We start from the raw sequence: 13,796 nt of genomic DNA, 5'->3' as shown, positions 1-13,796 counted from the left end.
GAAGCGGAGTGTGGGCTGATATGAAACTTCTAGGCAGATTAAAACTGTGTGCCGGACCGAGTTCGATTCTCGGTCCGGCTCAAAGTTTTAATCTGCCAAGAAATTTAATATCAGCGCACACTCCACAGCAGAGTGAAAATTTCATTCTGGAAACATCCCCCAGGCTCTGGCCAAGCCAAGTCTCCGCAATATCCTTTCTTCCAGGAGTGCTAGTTTTGCAAGTTTCGCAGGAGAGCTTCTATGAAGTTTGAAACGTAAGAGACGAGATACTGGCGGGAGTAAAGCTGTGAGTGCGAGTCGTGAATCATGCTTGGGTAACTTAGTCGGTGGAGCACTCGCCCGCGAAAGGCAAAGGTCCCGAGTTCGAGTGTCGGATCGGAACACTGTTTTAATCTACCACGAAGTTTCAAGTCAATAGTTACTTCCTGGAATAAAAAATATTTGTGAAGCAGTAACATTAGCCTTTCGTGCGCTGTGACTCTCCAGTCTTGCTACAAATAGTATTGTGACTGCGTTGTTTTTTGATGCATTACACATTCGACGTGAAATTGAGAACACGAAGTATGCGCAGAGTGAGGGGCCGGAGATGCTTCTTTGATGTTTCCGGGAATGTTTTTCGCACCATGACTTGAGTCCAGACATTCATGTTACCTTTAACAAGAATCAGGAAGTACAGTTCATCATTCTCGGTGACGAAAGTAGCCTTGTTCTTTGCATCTTCTTGGTGAGTATGCTGTGGAGACTGCCCTCTTTCAGGATGACAACATCCATGGTCTCAGGGCTTCCCGGATACATTCCTGGTCTAACGAACACAACGGCACCCATCCGCATTTCGACTGGCACGTTAAATCACTCGATCTTAATCCGATATAAAATATATGGCTCTGTTTTGAACAGCGGTCGAAACGTAGTAGTCAACATCACCGCATTGTGATCTCTCTACGGGATATAATCACCAATGAGTGACTTCAGCTGTGAATGGCGTACATGAAGAAACTTGTGGACTCTCTTCCTCGCCGAACTGACACCATTATCAAGGTGGGATTACAAACTGTTGGCTTGATGTCTCCTAGTTGTGACAATTTTTTTTGTCCCATCTGCTACTTTTTGAATGAGACGGTATTGTGCAGGGAATAAATCAAAGACAGCTAAGTGGGATTTGACTGAAAAATCTCCATAATTCGTTTATATTTCAAACAGCCCGCCTTGCCTATTCAGCTAAGAAAAATAAACGAAGGGAAAGAATAAATATAATTCTGTGGTTCAAATACAGAGTTTTTCAAAATGATATGGACACTTTCAAGTGATTATGGATGATGTTTATATTGAGGTTAGGTGTTATATGAGTACAGGTATGGAAATAGCATTTCAAGCTTTTTCCTTAGTTTTAGAGTAATCTCCAGCTATGTGGCAGATACACCAACGGGGAAGGCATTTCGTGTGATGTTCCGCAAGAGGAAGTCCGCAACAGCAGTGCGTCGGAAATTCAGGACCTATCACGAAAATGGTTCAAATGGCTCTGAGCACTATGGGACTTAACATCTGAGGTCATCAGTCCCCTAGAACTTAGAACTGCTTAAACCTAACTAACCTAAGGACATCACACACATCCATGCCCGAGGCAGGATTCGAAACTGCGACCGTAGCAGTCACGCGGTTCCAGACTGAAGCGCCTAGAACCGCTCGGCCACCGCAGCCGGCGCACCTATCACACAATGCATTCCCAGAACTTTAACGAAATGCGTTATTGTTGTAAAAGCAAAAAAGAATGTATATCCATCGATAATTGAGTATCAAGTTGAAGGGATTATGGAAACATTCCGTAGATGTCTACAAAAATCAAAGTCTCGTGCCAGTCGCTTCCTAGGAATTTCACAACCAACTGGCTGGAGAGTGCCGAGAAACATCTGCAAATGAACCCATACCGTGTTCATTTGTTCCAAGGCATTACACATGGCCACAACCGTTTGTACGGACAGTTTTGCACTGATATGCGACACTTCATGGAGGTGGAAGATTTCACCTGCACGTTGATTTTCAACGATGAGACTACTTTTCACCTGTGTGGTACAGTATGGGCAGCAGAGAATCCCCACATTGTTGTCGAACTTGTCCGTGGATCCCGAAACGTTGTCAAGGTAAAAAACGTGTATGGACCCTTTTTCTTTGCAGAGTCGAAGATCAGTGAACGCTCTTACCTGAACATAATTCAGCTGAGCTGTGTCTCATGCCGCAATTGCAGGAGGACGGCGATAATTTCATATTACAACAGGAAGGTGCTCCTTCACACTTCCACAATGACGTCTGAGAGTTCTTGAATACTGTGTCACCACGGCGATGCGTCAGCTGTGCATCAGCTGGCAATCTGCAGCTACTGTTAAGGCCCTTACGTTCATCGGACCTGACACCGTCTGATTTTTAGCTGCGGGGTTACACCAAAAACACTGTTTCCACACCTTCCACTCTGCACAACATACATGTCTTAACGAGGATATACTAGGAGAGTTGTGACTGACATCGATGCAAACGCTTTGAGTCGAGTGTCGATCGATTGGACCTCTAGAATGGACACGTGCTTTATGGTTAACGGTTCATACATATTTACAATCTCTTGAAAGGGTCTAGACCATTTTGAATAGCCATGCACGTCTATCCCGTTTGCACACGTTACCTTGAGACACAAAGACTGATACGGAAAGAGTAACGCAACATTATTTATACACTGAAGAGCCGAATAAACTGGTACACCTGCCTAATATCATGTAAGGCCCCCACGAGCACACAGAAGTGCCGCAACACGACGCAGCATCGACTCGACTAGTAGTGCTGGACAGAACTGACTTCATAAATCCTGCAGGGCTGTCCATAAATCCTTAATAGGCATTCTAGATATGCTCATGTCTGGGAAGTCTGGTAGCCAGCGGAAGTTTTTAAACTCAGAAGATTGTTCTTGGAGCCATTCTGTAGCAACTCTGGACGTGTGGCGTATCGCATTGTCCTGCTGGAATTGCCCAAGTCTGCCGGAATGCACAATGAACATGAAAGGATGCAGGTGATCAGACAGGATTCTTATGTACGTGTCACCTGTCAGAATTATATCTAGACGTATCAGAGTTTCCTTATCACTCCAACTCCACATGCCTCACAGCATTACCGAGCCTGCACCAGCTTGGACAGCCCCTGGTGACATGCAGAGTCCATGGATTCACGAGGTCGTCTCCATATCCGTATACGTCCATCCACTCGATAGAATTTGAAACGAGACTCGTCCGACCAGGCAACATGTTTCCAGTCGTCAACAGTCCAATGTCGATGTCTATGGGAAAAGGAGAGGCTAAAGCTTTGTGTCGTGCAGTCATCAAGGATACACGAGTGGACAGAGTCCTTCCTCATCCTTCCCTAATCCGATTGGACCGATGGCCTCGCTTTTGGTCCCCTCCCCCCCCCAAATCAAAAATGGTTCAAATAGTTCTGAGCACTATGGGACTTCACATCTCAGGCCATCAGTCCCCTAGACTTAGAAGTACTTAAACCTAACTAACCTAAGCACATCAAACACATCCATGCGCTTGGCAGGATTCGAACCTGCGACCGTAGCAGCAGCGGGGTTCCAGACTGAAGCGCCTAGAACTGCTAGGCCACAGCAGCCGGCTCCCCCAAATCAAACAAGCATCCAATCAGCCAGTCTCTCCCTTTCGTTAGACTTAATCGTTAAATACCTGAATACATTTCTAACTGAAATAAAAAGCAGTAAATCTATAGAGTACATACAGTCAAATCTAAGATATACGTCAGGTGTGATTTGGTATGTTGCGTATTTGCAACAACAGACACTTGAGAAAATTAACACTTAAAACACTTCGTTTAGTAAAACATTGTAATTTAATATTTTGACGACACATTGATAGGAGTTAAGCGATTAAAAAAGTTATGGCCGCATACATTTTAAATAATTTTATAATATACAATGTAGACTTATTTGTGAGATTCCCGGTAACAAATTAATCTCTTGTTTAGTGACGGATGAGCGTCACACTCACTAAACACGAATATTGTATCTCCTTTACAGTGTGGTCTTTTACGTCTTTGCCTCGTGTCTGTAACCTTAGGCCAATAATCTACTGCGTCAGATCGAGTAAACGTAACTGGAACCGGTTGGCAGTACTACCAGTTTGCTAGGATTTCCAGAGCGTAATAAATGCGAAATGTAGTCAGACAGAACAGTGTTGAGGTCGGATATTTGAAAACTTTAATAAATCAGAGTATATACAACGTAAAATAATAAATACATTTGGTCACTGAAGTATTGTGGTGCTACAAATAGACGGAAATATTTGCTTCCACAACACTTGATTTCATCTCTAACATGTGCTCACGTAGGTAACAATCGCCTAATAATGGGTATTTTACACAAACATTATTTTGAAATTCACTGGCACATGCAAATCAAAATCTGATTTTCCTCACATCACGGATACTACAGAATAATAAAATAATTTTCAGAAATAAACTTAACTCTTTCTTTACTATCAACAACTGTCTTGATCACAAATTATTTTTTCCGGTGACCGGTTTCGACCACAACAATGATTTACCACCAGAAAGAGGTTCTTACTCAATGGTCTGAAGATGAACACAGTTGTGGTCGAAACCGGTCACCGAGATAAATAATTTGTGATCAAGACTGTTTTTTACAGTAAATTTATTTTGTAATAACACTGATCACTCCATACTCCCACAATGTATTCAAAAGTAAATAAACTTAACTCTGTCTATAATCGTCAAAGCAATGATGACAGCTTTTCTGCTGCGTGTCGTGAGCAAAGGCGTGAACACAAAGCCGCTCGAGATGTACCCAATACATTCAGGAGAAGAAATCACTTGTCAAAGGCTTTGACAGCTTCCTGTAGAATCTGCACCTACCGTCACTGGCACTCAAAAACAATTAACCTTCCATTTATTAGCATCGCTCTGGTGTCATACGAATTCGCAACGCACGGCATAAAGGGGTTAAATCTGCGTTTCATGATTACCAAAAAATCAAATGGTTCCAAGCACTATCGGACATCTGAGGTCATCAGTTTCATAGACTTAGAACTATTTAAACATAACTAACCTAATGACATCACACACATTCATGCCCGAGGCAGGATTCGAACCTGCGAGCGTAGCACCAGCGCGGTTCTGGATTGAAGCCCCTAGAACCGCTCGGCCACAGCGGCCGGCTCATGATTACCACACTATCGCTTTAAAGAGCAATACCAGCCAGGAGGAGCGGAAAATACTCTCTCGTGACCTTAAGAGAGAAATTTCCAATTTTAGGCTGACGTATCGCTCAACGACAAGAGGTTAGTTCCATTCCTGTGCTAAAACAGGGGCACTGGATTTACACTGAAAGCCAATTTATAAGCAAGAAATTTTTTTTTAATAGAGAAGGAGTAACCGGTCGATAGGTGTTCCCCAGTGACTTCGTTGCACACTCTCATTCATTAATCAACGTAAACGTCAAACGTAGCCGTCAACCTTCAGTTGATTTATGGATTCTTGGTCGGTGTTATGCAGAGTGTTGCTAATCCTGCTAGTCGTTCTCTCTCTCTCTCTCTCTCTCTCTCTCTCTCTCTCTCTCTCTCTCTCTCTCCTGCCCATTGATCCAGAAGTCTCGGCAGGCTTTATACGAAAAGTGATACTTCAGTTGTCAAATGTATTAAGACACTGACTGCACAGTACACCTGCTATATTCACAGCCACGTATCTCTCTAAACCTTTTTCTTCGCCACGAGTATTGCTTGCAGTCTGCTATTCAGAGGGTACATACTCAAGTCATAGAGAAAGGAAAGTATCTACGCTGAGGTGACAAAATCATGGGGTAGCGATATGCACATAATTATAGAGATGGCGGCAATATCGCGTAAACATGGTATAAAAGGCCAGTGCATTGGCGCAGCTGTCTTTTGCACTCACGTGATTCGCAAAATATGGGAGAGAGTGTCACAGAAATGATACAGGATTTGGGCTGGACATCATTAAACGAAAGGCGTTTTTCGTTGCGACGGAATATTCTCACGAAACCCCAATAACCAACTTTCTCCTCCGAATGCGAAAATATTTTGTTGACACCGACCTACATAGAGAGGAACGATCACCACGACAAAGTGAGGAAAATCAGAGCTCGTACGGGAAGATATAGGTGTTCATTCTTTCCGCGCGCTATGCGAGATTGGAATAATAGAGAATTGTGAAGGTGGTTCGATGAACCCTCTGCCAGGCACTTGAATGTGATTTGCAGAGTATCCATGGAGATGTAGATGTGAAAAGGTTTCCGATGAGATTGTGACCGCACGACTGGAGTTAGCAGACTTACAACGCGGAATGGTAGTTGTAGCTACACACATGGGACACTCCATTCCGGAAACAGGGAATTCAATATTCCGAGGTATACAGTATTAGGATTCCAGAGGAAATATCACGACCGAGAGCAGCGGCGTTTGCGTAGAGTTTTCGGTGCTAACAGACAAGCAACATTGTAAACAGCCGCAGAAATCTATGTGGGACGACGAACATATCCGTTAGTACAGTGCGGTGAAATTTGGCGTGAATGGGCTATAGCAGCAGACGACCGACGCGAGTGCCTTCGCTAGCAGCACATCGCATGCAGCGCTTCTCCTGGACGCGTGACGATATCGGTTGGGCCCTAGGAGTCTGGAAAATTGTGGCCTAGTCAGACGAAACCCGATTTCACTTGGTAAGAGCTGATGGCAGGGCTCAAGTGTGACGCAGACCCCTCGAAGCCATAGACCCAGGTTTTCAGGAAGGTACTGTGCAAGCTGGTGGTGGCTCCATATTGATGTGGCTGTGTTTACGTGGAATGGACTCAGGTCCCACTGAACCGATTATTGACTGGAAGTGGTTATGTTCGATTACTTGGAGAGCATTTGCAGCCATTCAAGGACTTAATGTTCTCAAACAAAGATGGAATTTTTATCGATGAGAATGTGTCATATTATACGTCCACAGTTGTTCGCGACTGGTTTGAAGAACATTCTGGGCAGTGCGAGCGAATGATTTGGTCACCCAGATCGCCCGACATGAATCCCATCGTACATTTATGAGACATAATGTAGAGGTCAGCGCGTACACAAAATCATACGCCGGCAACGCATACGCAATTATGGTCGGCTAAAGAGGCTGCATGTCTCAGTATTATTTCTACAGGGGACTTAAAACAACGATTTTTTGAGTCCATGCCACGTCGAAATGCTGCAGTACGTCGGGCAAAAGAAGGTCTGGCACGATGTTAGGAGGTATCTCATGACTTTTGTCGCCTCAGTGTATATCTAAGTAGTACAATCATTAAGTCACAAGACTGGGCGCATAGCGATGGTGTGGTGCATTAGAGGACGTTGATAGCACCTTAGTGTGGGACCTTGTCGGTTAGTCTCTCGCTGCAGCAAGAGACAGTTGGGTGCATGTGTTATGAGCAGTTGAAGCTGTGACGGCGATTTGAATGAGTGTGTCGGAACTCGATTGTGTTGCAGCTGGGACAACGGACAGACAAAGTACTGCCATAAATCGAGCAAAAACGCTACGGAAACGTTTCAGATGATGCAGCAAGTTTTAGTGACTACTCATTATGTCGCAGTGTTTTGTTTAGACGGTACCTACGGTTTTTTTCCCAAGTAATAGATAATTTGGAAGATGATGTGCGTTGTGGCCGGCCACAAACGATTAGAACTTAGCGCAAGATTGAAGAGGTTGCAGTGTTGGTGAGTGCCAACCGCTCCCAAACGGTGGGCGATATCGCAACAGCAGTAACGCTCAGCCGTAGTACATGTTACAAAAGTCTGACTAATGACCCGAACAAGTCACGGTTTACCCAGTGCGATGTACGCTGTGTTACGCGGTATCTTAAGTGACATGCAAGTTATTGTGGATGCCTAATGTGCAGGCGTCAGGCTCAAAACTTTATGACTGCAGTAGTATAATCCGCAAGCAATCAAACGGTACTTGGCGGAGAGTATCTCTGGTACAACTTTTCCATCTTCTTCTGTTACATTCACAATAGTGCGTAGGAAAAGTGACTGTCCGTAAACTTCCTTATGAGCTCTAATTCCTCGAACTGTATAGTCGTGGTCATTTCGCGAGACACATGTGAGAGGAAATGATACGTTGCCCCGACTCCTCTTCAAACGTACGCTCTCGAAATTTCAACTTTAAGCCTCTCCGTGATAAACAACGCCTCTCTTGTAGCGTCTGCCTCTGATGTTTGTTGTTTTACACTCTCTGACTGTGGATGTGACTCTCGCTCGCTCTTAAGAAGATGCTTGTTCCTTGAATATCTGCACCCGTAGCGGAGCTTTCACATAGATTTTCTTGCTACTGGAAATTAATTTGTCCACAATAGGGTAATTTCATCGCTCCTCTTCTACAACTTTGTGTAACGCTTGTGAAGGCAAGTAGCATACGTAATACTAAGATAGGGAAACTTAAGCCCATTGGCTGATTCAGACCTGTACGAAGCACAGTTTGTTAGTACTAGCAAATTTCGTCTGTGTTTACACTATCCAGTCGCAATAGCTTCATAGATTTGTCAGACAAAATGGCAGTTGTCGAATTTTCTTACTCTCTCACTAGACCTTCACACGTTAGGTGGACAATTTTTGCAGGCTCGTCAACATTTAGACCACCAACAACAACATTTGCAACATAACGCCCACTCACGTCGTTGGTTTCATCTGTGAACACCTAGACCTTTTGGTCAGCAGGACTATTTCGTATTTTGTTGAGCACCTACTCTTAGCACACAGATAAATAGTTCTTTCCCAGTTTGGATTCATGTGTTGTGTACTTCTCCAAGAACTGCTTGAAGCGTAGATTCTTCAACTTCTCCAATGGAATGTTGCAAAACACCATGATCTAACAAGAGTCCTTGAAGAATGACTGACAGCTGAAGAGAGATATGTCTGCTCAAATAACAGCGTTTTTTGTCATTATTTTCAGCACATCTCTTCACAGAGATGCCTTTGTGGCGGTATTATGGTACTGCTGCACGTGAAGGCGCTTTTCTACACTAGTTGAACTTCGCATACTTTACAAAATAATATTTCCCTGTCAATGCTAAACTTCTCTGCAAAACCACGAACAAAACCTCACATCTTCATGTTGTTGCAGCGTTTTACTTTCTGCATGTTGAACCGGACTGAGTTTATATTCAAACTGAACATGTGACCGGGTTTCCGATTTTTATTACGTCGGAAGCCGCCTTAGTTGGCTTCGAGAGCGTTTTGTTGATCCCGCGCGACAATCTCTTAAGTCAGCGAACCGATTAGCGTGTTAACGCTGCTTGTCTACTACATTCCTGACAAAGTTTTGTAGTAATTGTGAAGTTTGTGACAATACCATCTTCATATAGTTAAAGCTAACCGGCCATCGACCTTCTTCTTCTCTGCTGGATGCACACGCATTGCCCGAAATCTTACGGGACTCGGTAAGATTGTCTGCCGCGAGTAATGAGTAGGGGCACTACGAATGTAGTGTGTGGACATTAAGTTGGGAATGTGGGTCTCACACGGAGGGTGCAAGGGATAAATCCCTGCAGTCGCACTATCCTTTGTGGCCTTGGTGGCTCAGATGGACAGAGCATCTCCCATGTAAGCAGGAGATCCCGGGTTCGAGTCCGGATCGGGGCACACATTTTCAACTGTCCCCTTTGATGTATATCAACGCTTGTCAACAGCTTAGGTTCTTGATTTAATTATCATTTCACCCTGACACACTGGCATGTGAGCAGCATTCTCATATTTTCATTCTTGTGTCCTAGACACAACAAATACGAGTATAGGCATTTTTGTCAAAAGCTAGCCGAAATATGACCAATTATGGAGAAATTTGGGCGAAATATGACCTAGTATTGAAAAAGGCATAAATATGACTTTATATGCACAATAAAAATACAATTTTGTTCACTACAGTACCTAAAGTTCAGAGAAAAAAATATGACTTTTCATTAAAATCCGGGCCCTATCCATGATTTACACTGCCTCAAGACACGTACTCAGTTTCTAACTGCAATAATTCTCTTATTGTGCTAAACCTTTAACGTAAGATTATATCTGTTAATGAGTAGCTTACGACAGCATTTTAAAATTTTAAATTCGTTCAATAATTACGTGAAATATTGAAAATCAAATTTTTGTTGTCATCAGACAGGCAATCTGTAACTGGGGTCATGAAACAGGAGCAATGAACGGTGATGTACGACAGACGTTTAGTAACACAGATGCTACGCAAACGAAACGTCACTGTAGAAATTACGCTGTGACAACAGCGTGCGTTCACAGTCGTGGGCTGAGGTGAAGGCTGCATCTCTTAGGCAGAAGACAGGACCATGAGGACTAGGAGAGCCGATCAGCCTCCCCTGGTCAATTCTTATGGTGTGTTCATGCTGCCACCTCGCTGTCTGCTGCTCGTTGGCGTGGCCTGACGATGATAAAACAAGCCCACTGAGTCAACCAGCATATTTAACCTGCACCGTCGCTGCTCGCCCGACTGTTCGTTGTCATCTTCAGCAAGCGATAATATCAAGCTAGGCTGTGTTTCGCACCGCGATCACCGCCGCATGTCCTGAAACGTGAGCTGTGATTGGCTGCTTCAAGATCACCCCAGCAGTGTCGAGTTTGTTAGCGCTCTGCTAGCTATGTGAATTAGAGCTGTTGATAAAATATCGATATCTCGGTTCTTTTGCCAAAATTATCGACGTATATCGGCGACGTTCTTTCCACAATATATCGATACATCAGTACCGAAGTGGCAACATCGAGTTCCGAGATTTTTATTTTAAATTATATTTTTTTCAGTTTTCGGAAGATATTTGAAGTTGTTATTTGCAAATTATAGTAGAACATAATTTTACTTTCAGTGAGCTTTCATCACGTCCAGTCTTTCTCTTTAACTGTGTAAAGTAAGTATATGTGGCACAAAAGAAAAAGTCCGATTGTACTGGGGGGAGGTGGGGGGGGGGCGATGTGAATGGAATAACAAGATTTACGATGTGATGAAATGGCACACATCGTTTGGATTAACGCATCTACTGTGCTATTTCTTCACATCGGCATACTTCAAATTCAGTTGCTGAAAATGATGAACAAAAATCTAAATGACAAGATTGGTTCTGCATTGGGGGCAGAGAGACGTGTGAGGGGAAATGCTCATGGGCGTACCCAGCGAGTTTTTCACTGGTTTACTGTTTTATTTAATAAGAAGTGCTGTATGTTGTCTCGAGTCCTTATTTCCTGAGACCAGTATGACCTGCCCCCCCCCCCCTTCCCCCTAGTTCAGATCCTGGGTACGCCCTTGGAAATGCTGACGTAATCGGTGCTCTGCGCTGCTAGCGGAAACTGCAGCGTTTAGTTTCCCAACGAAATTTTGACACTACAGCTGCTAGGTCGATAGCGTTAGCAGTAATGATAAAACAGGGAAGTCAACACGAAGTGTTCGGACAAATCTGATATGTGACGAAACCGAACGACAGGCCCATCGGACACCTTTTACTGTACCACTTACACGCATTTACCGTTGTTAGCAAAGTGGTTATCGCCAAGAGTGAACGTGCACCGTTTTCCTTTCAATTCTTGCTCTAAGGGGGATAGGCAGCGTGCTAGTTTGTTGATTTACAGAATATCTAATAATAAATCAATACTCAAAATTGCAGCTCTGAAACCGGCAGTATATTTACAGTGTGAAGCCGATATTTTTATTGGCCGGTACGTCAATTTCTGCCTTCGATACACCGACAATTTTTCTCGATATATCGAGTGACGTTGATTATGTTCCTTCTAAAATATCGATGTATCGGACACCCGATATTTTAAAAATGTCAACAGCCTTTATGGAACAACTGCAAGGTAAAGACTCCTGGCGAGCAGCGAGGCTGCAGCGTAAATGTAATAAGGTTTGCAGCGAACAGCGGAGTGCGATATGGCAGCAGCGAACAGCGAGAATGCAGCCTATACGTGCTCTTAAAAATGTTTTTCATGCTTGGTCTTTTTCTGGTCTGTTTTTGCACCCTCTCTGTGTCTGTGCCCTTCGCAGGGACCCGTCATGCCACTCCGCTGGTACGGCCCTGTCAGTGACAACAACCATTATCAGCATTGAATGACGAAGAGTGAGTAACAGTTGCGCCTGCTGTTGGCAGGACCACAAGCTGAAACACATGGCGGACCTGCAGCAGAGCGTGGTGTCGGACCCAGAGACGAAGCAGCAGATCAACAACCAGATCGTGCAGTGGGAGGAGAACCTGGAGCGACTCCACTGCGAGCAGTTCCGGCTACGCTGCTACATGGCCAGCCTGCAGAGCGGCGAGCTGCCTAACCCCAAGGTAAGCCCAGCCGACCCCTCTACATCGCACCTCGAGCACCAGGCCGCTGGCCCAACACGTGTCACCTTGCTGAAGAAGCGGGAGGCAGGTAGTTGCTTCTACACAGTGTCCCATAGTCCTTGGCCACTCCAAATAACTTTGTGCCCAAAAGAAAAAGAAAAGAAAATGTATCAAGCTAATGTTGCTTAGCTAGCAGGGGGACATTAACTACACTACTGGCCATTAAAATTGCTACACCAAGGAGAAATGCAGATGATAAACGGATATTCACTGGACAAATATATTATACTAGAACTGACATGTGATTACATTTTCACGCAATTTGGGTGCATATATCCTGAGAAACCAGTACCCTGAACAACCACCTCTGGCCGTAATAACGGCCTTGATACGCCTGGGCATTGAGTCAAACAGAGCTTGGATGGCTGGTACAGGTAAAGCAGCCCATGCAGCTTCAACACGATACCACAGTTAATCAAGAGTAGTGAATGGCGTATTGTGACGGACCAGTTGCTCGGCCACCATTGACCAGACGTTTTCAGTTGGTGAGAGATCTGGAGAATGTGCTGGCCAGGGCAGCAGTCGAACATTTCCTGTATCCGGAAAGGCCCGTACAGGACCAGCAACATGTGGTCGTGCATTATCCTCCTAAAATGTAGGGTTTCGCAGGGATCGAATGAAGGGTGGAGCCACGGGTCGTAACACATCTGAACTATAACGTCCACTGTTCAAAGTGCCGTCAATGCGAACAAGAGGTGACCACGGAGACGTGTAACCAATGGCACCCCATACCATCACGCCGGGAGATACGCCAGTATGGCGATGACGAATACACGCTTACAATGTGCGTTCACCACGATGTCGCCAAACACGGATGCGACCATCATCATGCTGTAAACAGAAGCTGGATTCATCCGAAAAAATGACGTTTTGCCATACGTGCACCCAGGTTCGTGGTTGAGAACACCATCGCAGGCGCTCCTATCTGTAATGCAGCGTCAAGGGTAACCGCAGCCATGGTCTCAGAGCTGATAGTCCATGCTACTGCAAACGTCGTTGAACTGTTCGTGCAGATGGTTGTTGTCTTGCAAACGTCCCCATCTGTTGACTCAGGGATCGAGACGTGGCTGCACGATCCGTTACGGCCATGCGGATAAGATGCCTGTCATCGCGACTGCTAGTGATACGAGGCCGTTGGGATCCAGCATGGCGTTCCGTATTACCCTCCTGAACCCACCGATTCCATATTCTGCTAACAGTCATTGGACCGCGACCAACGCGAGCAGCAATGTCGCGATACGATCAACCGCAAGCGCGATAGGCTACAATCTGACCTTTATCAAAGTCTGAAACGTGATGGTACGCATTTCTCCTCCTTACACGAGGCATCGCAACAACGTTTCATCAGGCAACGCCGGTCAAC

The 13,796-nt window shown here is 44.7% G+C and overlaps 1 protein-coding gene across 1 annotated transcript in view; it reads left to right on the top strand.

Moving 5' to 3' along the window:
* The window catches only part of LOC126100239 (protein still life, isoforms C/SIF type 2), a 939,475-nt gene that overhangs the window by 747,847 nt on the left and 177,832 nt on the right, over positions 1-13,796 (top strand). Inside the window, exon 5 of the mRNA XM_049910820.1 lies at positions 12,191-12,373. Within this exon, the coding sequence (XP_049766777.1) occupies positions 12,191-12,373 (183 nt within the window). The remainder of the gene's footprint in view (positions 1-12,190; positions 12,374-13,796) is intronic.

This window comes from Schistocerca cancellata, chromosome 9 (assembly GCF_023864275.1).
Source record: "Schistocerca cancellata isolate TAMUIC-IGC-003103 chromosome 9, iqSchCanc2.1, whole genome shotgun sequence".
NCBI classification, from domain to species: Eukaryota; Metazoa; Arthropoda; class Insecta; order Orthoptera; family Acrididae; genus Schistocerca; species Schistocerca cancellata.
This window is presented reverse-complemented; position numbering and strand designations above follow the sequence as displayed.